General features: G+C 52.6%; 5 protein-coding genes across 5 annotated transcripts; 1 reads left to right on the forward strand and 4 right to left on the reverse strand.

Annotated features, from left to right (window-relative positions):
- Window positions 1-1,171: 1,171 nt before the first annotated feature.
- Window positions 1,172-1,892, reverse strand: BO94DRAFT_549953 (uncharacterized protein; the record flags this gene model as incomplete). The annotated part of the gene is made up of 2 exons (XM_025613469.1): window positions 1,172-1,659; window positions 1,742-1,892. The coding sequence occupies 2 exons, from the start codon at window positions 1,890-1,892 to the stop codon at window positions 1,172-1,174; spliced, it is 639 nt and encodes a 212-aa protein (XP_025463421.1).
- A 676-nt stretch (window positions 1,893-2,568) lies between these two features.
- On the reverse strand, window positions 2,569-3,771 carry BO94DRAFT_241531 (GNAT family N-acetyltransferase). Its single transcript, XM_025606371.1, has 4 exons — window positions 3,628-3,771; window positions 3,433-3,549; window positions 2,762-3,295; window positions 2,569-2,705 (listed from the first exon to the last, which is right to left on the reverse strand). The coding sequence occupies exons 2-4, from the start codon at window positions 3,544-3,546 to the stop codon at window positions 2,667-2,669; spliced, it is 687 nt and encodes a 228-aa protein (XP_025463422.1). The 5' UTR covers window positions 3,547-3,549; window positions 3,628-3,771; the 3' UTR covers window positions 2,569-2,666.
- A 735-nt stretch (window positions 3,772-4,506) lies between these two features.
- Window positions 4,507-7,114, reverse strand: BO94DRAFT_589522 (arrestin family protein; the record flags this gene model as incomplete). Its single annotated transcript, XM_025615951.1, has 3 exons — window positions 4,507-5,175; window positions 5,230-6,296; window positions 6,361-7,114. The coding sequence occupies 3 exons, from the start codon at window positions 7,112-7,114 to the stop codon at window positions 4,507-4,509; spliced, it is 2,490 nt and encodes an 829-aa protein (XP_025463423.1).
- A 132-nt stretch (window positions 7,115-7,246) lies between these two features.
- Window positions 7,247-7,942, forward strand: BO94DRAFT_241654 (uncharacterized protein). Its single transcript, XM_025606372.1, has one exon. The coding sequence runs from the start codon at window positions 7,387-7,389 to the stop codon at window positions 7,822-7,824; it is 438 nt and encodes a 145-aa protein (XP_025463424.1). The 5' UTR covers window positions 7,247-7,386; the 3' UTR covers window positions 7,825-7,942.
- A 2,262-nt stretch (window positions 7,943-10,204) lies between these two features.
- Window positions 10,205-11,313, reverse strand: BO94DRAFT_549956 (uncharacterized protein; the record flags this gene model as incomplete). Its single annotated transcript, XM_025613470.1, has 3 exons — window positions 10,205-11,008; window positions 11,062-11,187; window positions 11,248-11,313. 3 exons carry the CDS (start codon window positions 11,311-11,313, stop codon window positions 10,205-10,207), a joined length of 996 nt encoding a protein of 331 aa, XP_025463425.1.
- Window positions 11,314-12,402: the final 1,089 nt, after the last annotated feature.

The following is a 12,402-nucleotide window of genomic DNA, read 5'->3' on the forward strand; positions in this document are numbered from 1 at the left end:
AAAAGTGGAAGAAGGAAGGCGGTCAGAGGGAAATTGGGAGAATTTATAGCTGGGGAGGAATCAGGCTATGGCATTTCGGCATGGGTTGTGAACTGATTAGGATGGGGTAAAGGGGAATGTGTCAGGGGGTTCATGAATGTTCATTGAGGTGTGAGTGGATGTGAGGGTAAATGATGAGTGTGTTGACTGTTAACGTTCATGGATAGGATGGAAGGGAATGGCCGTCAATAGTGGCCTGTTCTACCTAAGATTCGTAAGGCATCGTATTCAATCCGGGTAGAATGAATAAACAGACAGTTAATCCTGACCCAGAGCAATGAATAGTAGGATATAACACAGCCAGCCAAGCATCATCCCTGAGCAAGCACTGTATACAGTACCTAGGTCTGTCCCCACCCGGTAGACCCATCTCATCTCCATCTCCAGCCGGGGCAAGGATCTACATCCCCTCCCCACTCCATGTACACACTACGCACTACTACCAACAATAATGGAGTCAAAGATTTTTTCTCTAAAATGAGTACACATATACATTAGTGTTATTAAGAAAGTGCTCAATATTGATTCATCTCATCCAACGATTACTATTCCCATTAAAGTATGTAGTACGAAGGGTGTAATGTAGCACTCCAGCATGGATAGTTGGGAACTCTATATCCCTGCAGCCAACAGTCCGGGAAGTGACTGACCGGTTTTAGCGTTCATCTAATAAGCACTATACTCGTACCAGTAACTGGAGAGATCATCGGAACGGTGTTACACCAGGCAGCCACCCCGCGGACCTGCATTCCATTCAAGTTCAACGGTGGGTGGTTTCTTTGTTCGCTTTTCGGGTTTGGGATGGAGTGGACTGGTCTGGACTGGTCTGGACTGGTCTGGACTGGTCTGGACTAGACCGGGGTGGTTGGATACAACGTTGCGGGATTGGATTGGGATTGGGGTTGGGACTGTGATTGTTGGTGAAAGTGATACGAGTGCATTAGAAGTCTAAAGGGTGAAATCTAGGAATACTCCCACCTCCCCATATTGAACAGAAAATGTAGATCCATCTTCACACAAACCAGTAAATCAATGCAGCAACAAACCATCATCAATCATTACTACCATTCATCCAAGAGATTACATATCCATTAACATGCGTATCCATTACCGTCTTGCCCAGCAAGCTCCCTCATCGATTCACATTAATCCGAAACTTCTGTAGATCGCTCGGTGACGGCAACACAATCACCGGACTGTCCGGGACCGAGAACTCGCTCGGCGGATATAATCGACTCGGAATGGTGCCCGACGACCGCGTACTCGCGCGCATCCGATTCAGCTGGAGAGGTTGGACCTGGAGTTTCTCTTCCTTGAGGTTGGTTTCGGACATGGTGCGAATGGATTTCTGTGGGAGGGAGGATCGCGTCGATTGATGACGGACGGGACTCGTTTTGATTTGGAGTTCTTTGTGGAGAGAGGACCGGGGGACGTGTGCTGTTGGGACTGGGCTGATGATGTCTTTATGGGGGTCTTTCTTGCCGGCTTCAGTATCGGGCGAGGGTTGGGGTCGTTTGGGAATGGGTTGGAGATTGAAAAGCGCCCAGAAGGTGACGCCGGGGCCGCGCTGGATGCGAAGAATTATAAAGGTGGTGACAATCGTGATGAGGATGACGGCCGCTGGATACAGGGTCAGAGACGATCAGGTTAGAAGGCAAGTCGGTGATCAATGCGTACCCAGAATAGTGAGCACTAAACCAACCCTCGCCGGGAGGGACATCCCCATGTCCTCGCTTCGAGTCGATGGTTGGTACATGAACCAGATGATTGGGAAGAATTATATGGATTGGAGGCAACAGGCAATAACAACAAGCAATCGCAGAGCGATGGAACAGACCAGCTGTGAGAAACATGTGGAAACCTGCGGGTCAAGTGCCACACGCGGTTGATATATCCCAGCCGGTCCCAAAAAAAAGATGGTTTCTCCTGAAACCCAAAAAGCATGTTCGGCATCACACGCCGATTCTACGATCGCCGGTAACCCTAAATGGGCAAATCAAGTCCAGACGCCGGCTGGAAAAGCTCGACTTTGAGCCCCTGACCGAGTCTAGCCACGCCGGAGAACGCCATGATCGACTACCGTGGTTGTGAAACAGCGGATCAGGGCCTGACTCGTTGAACCTCGGCACCACCACTATCAATCATGGCGCTTTCCAACCCAACAGACAACATGATAACACAACGGCGATATAAGGCAAGGAACACATCAATGAACGCATCCCAACAAGATCCCTGGCTGCACTGCACCACAATGACCACACAAAGGATCGATAGCTTGGCAACGGGCGCAACCAGCCGACCACATCAACAGTGGAGCCGTGGATCTTCCCCGGGTCTTGGCCAATGCCCTGGAAAGGGGGTTTCTGCAGCAGCCCGAGGGCTCAGCAAGGAGCGAGGGACAAAGCACATATTAAACTCGTGGCTGACTTAGTCTTTAAAACGGTTTCCATTTTTAGGCCCACTGAAAATCCAGCCACCACATGCAATCCGAGGACTGACTGACTGTCTGCGATTCTGGTCTGATCCGAGGATTGATTCAACTCTTCCACGTGCCGGGCGTTCGTCTCACTGCCGCACCATCCCCAACCCTGTTACATCCATCCGGCTTCTAGAATCATTCCCACCCCTCAGTGTTTGGACTTGGGTTCGCGAACCATGCAGTACAGCTGCAACAGAGTTAGCAGATGCATCAGAGCCGTTTCATCCTGCAACGAACACCTACCATGCACACATCCTCTCCATCCCGACACTCCATCTCCTTCTTCATCGCAAACCCCATCTTCTCATAGATCTGCACATTAGGCACATTCCTCGAACTCTCCAAATAACACTTGACACCCTCCTGATCCGCCCGATCCGTCACAGCCTCAAAGAGCTTCCGCCCAATGCCCTGGCCCTGAACCCCCGGACGAACAGCCACAATGTTGCAGAAATAATACCCCTTGGGATCATCCCAGATCTGGCTCTGCGCCTCATGCTGCCGGTCCTTCCAGATCCAATACCGATTCGTCTTCAGCCCACCCCGACCCCAATGCCACACATTGTTTAGCATCTGTCGCCACGAGAGCACCCACCCCTGGTACCAGCTGTACCAGCTTTCCGGCTCGTGGGGCGAATGCGGTGGCAGCCAGCATGACACACCCACAATCCGCGATTCGCCCGTCGCATCCGTCTCTCTCGCGACTTGAAAGATCGCATTGTTAATCCCCCAGAGACATCGCACAGCGAGGGAGTCAGAATTCCTTTGTTTATTAAACTATCCAAATTCAATTCCACACATGATTCAACGTCGGTCGGATCCACGCGACCGCGTCAAAGAGGAGAGGAATGGTTAGCGTGGTGCTTCTCACATACCAACCAAATCTCAGACCTGGTCGATTCTGTATGACTTACATTACAAGAATCAAAAACCCACTCGAAATAAGGATCTTCTGCGAATGCAGTTTGAATGATTTCGATCGCTTCGGGGATGTTCGCCTCCGTGAGGGATACAACTTCAATCGCCATTGTCTACTCCGTAGTGCACTGCAGTGTCAAAAGTCCAATCCTAAAATCCACACCGAGAGATGAACTTGAACTTGAACTCACCAGTTACAACTGCGGTATGACGTCCACCAGCAAAATCACACAATTCGTTATCACAACTCAATCCAACAACAAAAAGCCCCCTTGCGTTTTACGCAGCTAGAAGCAATACGTAGATAATATCGGCAAGAAAAGCGATTGTTAACTGTTATCAAAGTGGCCAGGAAGAAACGTGAAGGTTGTACAACTAATGATGGAGTCATTGTTCCAGAGAAAAGTAAGGTAGAGGCGGGCGGAAAAAGAGCGCCCGGATTGGCCCAAACAGGCAGCTCCATGCGGAAGCGCCCTCCACTACCTAGTAGTAGATAGTTCTCCGTGGCCTTATCAACAACTGCTCCAGTCGGCCTCTGGCATTCCCTCTTGAATAGACAGTACTTATGGATGGATACGAGGGCGGTCGTACGTCGAGTCGTAAAGTATAAGCAGAGTGATGACGTATTTATCTGGATGCTATCCCATTGCATGAGCATTTTGGAATACGAGTCTGTCGCGATCATGGCATGCAAGGGGTGAACAACGTGATCTGCCATCTGGCGTATGAGATGCAGATGCTCCCGCGGTGCCATTCCAGATATCTCGATCTACTTCAGTGATGGGTGCAAATGAAGGGAGGTAGTATATCTCGAATGCCGTAATCGGCAGTTGTGATAGTTGGTATCTAACATAACATGTAGTAAACAATGTATATATAAAAGTATCCCGCTCAACAATGCCATCCATCCACAATCCATCTGGCGCCATATCCAAAACAAAACACAAGCCAGCCTACATTGCTGCTCACGATCAAACACCGGTTGTATCACGAACTCCCATACTTTCCTCTAAACAGGATGATGAACCAAACCTCATAAGAATCATAAATCTTAGCTCGTCGCGGTCGCCTTAAACCGCCGACTCCTCCAGGCGCACCCACTCGCGTGGCACGTCCATGCTGCGGTTCACCCGCCCTCCGGGGGTGAGAGGCACATCAACTCGGCCTCGGCCCCGATCATCATCCGCGTGCTCCTCGTAGCAAGACAGCCGCGAGAAATAGTCCTGCAGCACCGATTCCCTATCGTTATCGCCCACAATAGAATTATATTCAGGAGGCGGTGTCACGAGTGGAGGCGGTGGTGGAACATCTTCAAAAGGCGGCGGCGCAAAAGACGGTGCTCGGAGAAGGTGCATGGGCCGTGGTGGTGCTGGCGCCCGATCGTTGGGCTCGTCTGCAAGATGCGCCTGCGGTGGTCGAGTCAACCCGCCAGAACCATTGGTAAAGCTTCTAGAAACCGCGCCTCCGATCGGCAGCTCTTCGCGATCGGAAGACAAGGACTGCCGGCTGGAGCCGTTCCGCGAGCCGTTCCTGTGGACTGCCGGCGCTCCAGGGCAGCCACATTCGAACTCCTGGGCCTGTGGCGACGGCTCCGAGTCGGGCGACGTGTAAGCGGGGAGATAGATGTTGGCTTGTGTGGCCTTGCAAGAGAGCAGGTGGAACGGAGAGTCGATGGAAATCTCAAAGTGTCTTCGCTTGCCCGGGTCTCTTTCGTCAACCTTGGACAGACGCAATACAATCTGCCAAAAGAGTTAGACCATGAAATGATAGCCGAGATTGAGCGGGTAGCATACCTTTATCCAATGATTGATTTGAATGTTTTCATACGTCGTATCAAAGTGCAGCCGCTGGGACTCATCCCGGTTCCGCATCTCTTGACAGCTCGGAAGTTGGACATTGAACTCCATCTCAGTCGGACCAACGCCCGCGTCGCTGGAGAGGTTACCAAGGAGATTGGTCCGGTTCCGGTCGACAATCTCCTCGCCTCTCGCCGCAGCTGCGCGACGGTCCCAGTCGATGCCGCCACCTGCCATGACTCGCATGGAGCTTCCAGGGTAGGTGCTGGTGCTGGCAGAGTCTGCTCGTTTCTCGAAAAGCAACACCTTCTTCGCCGGCTGAAACCGGTGGACGCTCTTGTCTGAGGTCCAGTGTTGAATGTTCTCGGTCACGTACACCTTGATCCGGTGGCACTCAACCTTGGCCAGTGGCGTCAACTTAAACGCAATGGGAACCTGCGATCCAAGAGGAAATGACTTCCCCGAGATGACAATGTCATAATGCAATTGATCTTCCCAGTTGCGGGAGATGGCGATCGGCTCAACCTGCTCCAACGAGCCCTCGGCCGGCGTGCGGATCACCGGTACCTCCAACGTCCCCAGCAGATTAGGACGGAACGCTCCGGCCCGTTCCACGATAGCTTCAATGTCATACCGGACAGACCCCAGGTCCGTCTTGATCGTCTCCGGGAGAGAGCCATCGATCGGGAACTCAAAACTGTACAGATAATCACCGACCGGGAACAACCGGTAGTTGCGCTGGGTATGAACGGGGGGAGGGGGTAGGTCATTCTTGCCGAAACTGCGGGATTGGTTGGATTGTAACGAAAGCCGCTTCATGTCCTTGGGGGTGAACTGGCCGTTATGGCTCAGCGAGGTTGACGATCCAGTCTTGGAGAGCAATTCCCGGGTACTGGTCGTCGCCCCATCTTTGCCCGTCACCGAGGTCACCGGTTTGGCGTGTTGGTAAAAGTGCGCCCCGTAGTCGTTTTGCATCAGCGCAGTATCCCCGTGGTTGAAGTACATGACGCCATGCGTGACGAGGTCTTTCTTGTCGTGGAAGTGGACTTTCTTGGGAGGGATTCCTGCATCAGAAACAACAGGTTAGTTACAACGCCACTCAAAAAATTTGCAGGGAGGAGAGCGCACCATCCGGCCAATCGGTCTGAGCATGTCCGCGGAAGCAGATGGAGATCTTCTTAACCTTGACGCTCTTTGTAATCTTGAGATGTAACTGTCCGCGCAGAATGGCCGACTTCTTGGTGCTGGGATCATTCTGGTCGTATCCCTGGAGGAAGAGGACCGGTTCGGTGAGCGCAACACCCACGGTTATCCCGCTTCCTGTCGCCACGATCTTCTCATTGCGCAGAGTCGGGAACGGTACCGTGGGATCCGAAGCCGGCATCGTTTGCGTAGCCGACGTAGAGGTAGGTTGAGCAGCCGACACGGTCGACGAAGAGTGCGAGCGCAGCCTGCCGGCCCTTAAACCCGTAGTTGCGAGCATTTGTGCATCGTTGGGGGACAAAACGATCTCAGACACCGGGCGAGGGCGATGTGTTTCGGGCATTGGCATTGGGTGGGTGGGTGGCGTCAGCGGAGGGTGGATAGGGGTCCCCAAGCGGAGGAGTCGCTTTGCGTTTTCCCGTGGACCCGCCAGCTTTCTTAGTATGGATTCGCGGCGGCGATGGCCTGGCCGGGGTAGTTTGCCAACAGCAACACTGTCGCCAACAACTGTCGAGGTTTCTATCGACCGGCGAGGATCGGATCGGAACCCCAAGAGGTTATGGAAGAGAGGGAGGGATTCGGGCGCCGCGCAGGAGAGTTGCGAGTCCGAACTTGTAGTAGTAGTGGTTGTCACAGATCCCGAAAAGTCCTGTTCCAGATGGGAGATGTGAGTCGTCATCGTGAAGAACACCAATCGAGGAGCATCGTTTGCAAGCAGCGATCAAAGTATTTATATGAACAGACAAGATTCCCGGATGCTCGGAAAGGCCGTTTTGCAACCACGGGTAAGACGGATATAGAGAGATGTATGTATGAGAGGGATCACACCGGAATTGCGAGGGAGATCATAAAGGGAGACGCAAGGCGAATTGAAGAAAGAGAGCACTACTTAACAAAGGAGCCAAGTAGACCCAAAGGATGAGATAAAAGAAAAAAGGGAAGAGAAGAGGAATGCCGCAAGAAGGAGTAAAAAAAAAAAGTCCAAAGAAGCAAGCACGTTTTGGGGTGAATCGACGACTTACCCAAACGGAGCGGTGTTTTGCTACCAGTCGCAGCAGAATTCTGGGATGGGGAAGTATATTTTCCTGTCCTAGTAAATCTTACGCACAGTCCCAGCTGCAGAGTGTCGTGCGACCAGTGGAATTTTCCTTGGGACGGAGCAAGACTACCTTGTCCTTAATTTCGTTTTTCTTTTTTTCGCTTTGCCTCCTTTCGGGTTTTGGATCCTTTCTGAGTTTGGGGGATGATCGACGGCGCAAGGAGGAGCACGTCCACCGCGGCGCAGCGCGGGCAAAGGCAAGTCGGCAAGTCGCTACTATCAGCCGGCCAACGCGATGGAAGGGATCACCGCGTTCAGCAATTCAGGGTGTAGGCCAGATGGGTCGATGATGCGGGGGAAAAGCCAAAAGCACGACCAGAATGAGGGGGAGGTAGGGCGAGCAGTATGTAGGTAAGTAAGTACTAAAATGATCGGAGCGAAAGAGTCATGCGAAGGGGCAGCATTGACATCGATGACAACACAGACACGACAGGAATGAGGCGGTGCGGGTATAGTTCCTTGGGCACAAGATACTTAAATGCAGAGAGAGGGGAAAAGAATAACTGAGCCAGGCCCGCCATGACTGATGAGACGGACGATGACGCGGAGGGGGAAACCGGTAGGTTCAGTCATATCCGGTGATCCGCAGGTTGCCTTCACCAATCGATGGAGGAATAAAATCGCTGAACCACACCTTGAATCGTTTTTTTTCCCACCCGCGATCAGACTTTCCGCACGAACATGGGCGCCATGGAAGGCACCGTGGGAGGGCACGCTGGTTGACCTCTGGTCCGAACGACCCGACCTATTTACGATGTGTACCGAACACCAGCATTGTTTTGCTATTGTCCCTCCTCGCTTCTGTGTACTCCAAAAGTGCCATGTGATGGCCGCGAGTTTTCTACGTACTAACCTCCAGGTACGGAATACGGAGAACCTCTTTCTCGGCCTCTCCAGTCCCTACTTTGTTTAGCTGAATCCTTAGCGCCAAAAGAGGGGGGCTAGGCCTTGACTATGACTGAGGATCGTGACGTCTGATCTGCTGTGCCCGGGGGCCGAGTCGACTCACTCTGAGGCCTTTGAAGCGGGAAGGCCGGCACAGGCTTGGGACCAAGCCAGTGCGGTCATCAGATGCCCCTTCTGCTTCTCAGGATCCGGATGAATGCACCTCCTTGACTTCATTCCCCCCCTAGGAGGGTGAATCTAATCCCAGTAGGTACAAGACCTGAGGCGGTCGGATCCACGGGCTCAGTTCGTGACAGCCCCGAGGCTGCGAGGCTGCCGACAATCGCTGTAAATGCGTTTTGTTGTCAATGCGGGGGATCCTTGGCTGCTGGTGGTGATATCATCGGGGCGCGACGGGAAGGATTTGACTAATCTTGAGTAGTCGAGGCTTGATGTTTGTTGGTGCCTGTCCCGGCTGACACCTGGCCTTGCCTGATTACGATCCTTATCCTGCTGCCTCTGGGGAAGATAATCCCACATCGTCTCCAGGTCAATGGGGCGAAAAGACAAGGACCCTCTGGAGTTCCGTCGGATTGCCAGAACCGCTCCCACTTTGCCGACTGAAGAATGGATGCAGAAGTCTAATCACCAATCCCAGATCCATGGCCTGATCCCGGGGCCGGTTCCACAGTCGCCATCGCCGTCACGTTGTTTGGCCGCCACCGGCAGACCGAGCCTTGTCCGGATTAAAGCCTACCAGATGGATTGCTCATCTAGGCGTCTAGACCGTGATATTTCTAGAAACATTGCATTAATTGACATGTGAAGTAAACTATCGGATAAAATCCCCTACTCTGAGTCAGCTCGAAAAATCGGATGACTAGTGCTCTCCAACAGCTTGTAAGCCTCGAGACGATCTCGATCAACACCGGCATATCATGTTTCTGAGGTGCTCCGACTCCACACAATCATCACTTCTGCCTCGTGGATTGGGCATCACCTGATGACATCACCATATGCTCACATTGACCTTACTTTGACTTCAGGCCTCTAATTTCTGTTGACTATGGTACTGTATACAGGCACTATCGACACAGCACTATCGACACGGCACCACAAGAATACTTACAGGCAGCAAAATTAGCCAGCAGGTTAAGCACTACGTAATTTCCGTAGAGCCCGACAACCGGCCAATGGTCTCAAGATATTCACGGCTTACCGATGATCGTTGCGTGCAGTCGGGTCATAGGCACTAACCAAGTATGTGCAACAGGGCACAGCCATTCCACTTTCCTGGGACCGCCCCCCTCGTAGGGTCCGGTCAGTAGTCATCATCATGCCGAACTAGCAGGAAGCCGTTTAGCTGCATACGAAGCCAAGACCAGGCGAACGCTTTACACAGGAGAGCTAATCTGGCTTAAAGTTGAAGCGTCTTCACGTCACTTGGGGAACTGAGATAAGCTCTGTCGTGCCCCGGTCCGTACATTCCTCCACTTTCGGAGTGCCTTGCGTCATTCCGTAGCCGAATAGGTACCGATCCCCATCCCCCCTTACAGGGTGGACCGTCTGCTTTACCGATTGGTGGCTCGGCAATAATGGAGATGAGGATGTGTGGAAGGGGACCGGATTGGTTGCATCGATCTTTCATAAGAGTGTCTTCATTGTGTCATGCTATTTCGGAGTTGCAGCTCGACTAGCCTGTCATGGGTTGCTTCTGCCTATCCGTGCGTATAACCGTGTGAACGTGGTCGAGCCATGTCCCCAACAGCCCCATCAGACAGCCCATCAAGTAAACCAGCTGTCATCCAACTCGTTGATGTTGACTAGTCCATCCCCATCTAGCAGACTAGCATCCCCAGGATCATCCCCTCCAAAATTGTCGCTCTCCATGAAAAGATCATCGAAGCTAGATTCTCCTGGCATAACGTCTTCCACGTTACCACCACCCTGTCCATCAAAGGGCTGCTCTCCTGAGGTATCCCCCTGGGAGGTGAATGCCGCTGCCTTTTGTAGCTCGAGGTCGAATGCGTCTCCGCCCATCGGCGCGGTAGCTGGGTTGCTCTCACTACCAGGCAAGGCTGGTGTGGCATCGGTCGGCTGATTGTTTGCTCCGTTGCTGCCATTATTGGGACCGGTACTGGCGTTGAGTATGTTGGAACCTGACAAGAAACTGTCATTCCCAACATCATCATCGCCAAAGTCTAGATTTAGATCGAAATCATTAGTGCCGGCATTATCATTCAGCATGGAGTCAAAATTGAAATCCCCTGGTGCGGAAAGAGATTGCGCTCCAGCGACACCGGCAACACTCTCATCCGACTTCTCCACCTTAACAGGCTGATCCCCTGAGATCTGTTTATTATCATTAACATTCGCCTCGGGCTTCGAAGCAAGAACATCGTCAGCTGGCTCGACCTTGGCCTGAACCATGTCGGTGGCGACCACTGGCTGCTCGGGAGGCTGTGGTGCGGACTCGGGTTCGATCTTGACCTCTGAATCACTCATTACGACATCTTCTGCGGGTTGTAGGGCAGCTTTCCTTGCTTTGACTGCCTCGTAGTCTCTCTCCAGGAATGCTTTGGCAAGGAACTGTCCGTCATGAGTACAGAATCTATGGATTGCTAGAGGGGGGTAGATCTTACTATCTGCTCAGACAGATTGTCCAGAGCATTCTGGAACTGATCGTGCGCAATAGGGATAGATCGCTTGAGTTGAGCTCTGGACTGCAGGGAGCCCCCGGTTTTGAAAAACCGGCCGGTCTCAACAAGCTAGTAGACGTCAGACCCCATCCTGTTTGGCTGCAAGGGGGTATCAGGTGAAAGGAATACCGTTTGGTTAACCATTGATGTGAGAACATCCAAAGATTTCGGATTGGAGAAATTTGTTGCCGCCATGGTTATAGTAATGGCTGTTTCGAATGCGAATTGGTATAAATCAGCGGCTATGGCGACTTGTGAGTCGTCAGTTGGAAGGTACGCGGTCCTGAGAATTCCCAGCTAGAGACCCTTTGTCGGCATAAGAAACGATGCGAGCCAGTGGTGCACGGATAGACGCGAGCAAACGGGTTCAGTAGGCCCGTGAGGGGTGCTGGTCCTAGACGGGAGTACGGACGAGCCAATTGGAAAAGGACCAACAGGAGGTGGCAAGCAGTGCCGGAGAGATTAGACCGGGCCGGAGAAGCAAGACAAGGCACTGAGCACTAGCCCTGGAGCACTGGAGCCCTGGAGCACTGGGCAGAGGCAGACGGGATCGATCAGATCAGCCGGGAGGAGCACTGGAGGGGAGTTTAAGCGCCTTTGCTGGGACAAAGACGAGGCCCGTCAAGGGAGGGCTAACGCAGAGGGGCTAGCGCGCCCCCCACCCGGAGCGGCTCTTGACCATCCAAACTCCTCGTTCTTTTCTCCAGTCAAACTTCCCGTCAAGTCAGATCATCGCAGCTTTTCTTCCCCTGTTTCTTCCCCATTTCCATTCTTCTTCCATCTCCTCCTCGCAAGGCGGTTTTGAGCGTCGACAGCCCCCGAGTGCATCTGCGTTCTCTTCCCTTTGTTTTCCTTTCCCTTTCCTATCTCTGCTCTTTCTTTCGTCTTCCGTTCCACATTCTCGTTTGCCTCAAACGCCTTCCCCCCCTCCCCCGTCGGCTGCTGTTGTCCGAATCTTAAGCTCTTCTGCTGCCACCTCGCTCACTTGTTGGGGCCCGTGGTTGAGAAAACCGTGTTTGAGTCTGCTCTCCAGCACCTGTTATCATCAACACTCCCGACGCTTTTCCATCGCCATTTCTTCAACGGCGATCCTCTTCTCCAGCTGCCGCCCGTATTGCAGTCCCATTGTATGATCTAGTTTAGCGCTTTGCCAGTTTCCGTCTTGTCCTGGGTGCTTCGATCCCCGCGTCTCTTCCGCCTTCGCCTACTCTAATTTTGACTGCGTAACGCCTGCATCGTCCCGTCAGCAAAAGATTGCATATCATCCTCCGTTGCCTCGTCAAA

The sequence above is a fragment of the Aspergillus sclerotioniger genome (genome assembly GCF_003184525.1).
Source record: "Aspergillus sclerotioniger CBS 115572 chromosome Unknown BO94scaffold_32, whole genome shotgun sequence".
In the NCBI taxonomy this organism is placed as follows: Eukaryota; Fungi; Ascomycota; class Eurotiomycetes; order Eurotiales; family Aspergillaceae; genus Aspergillus; species Aspergillus sclerotioniger.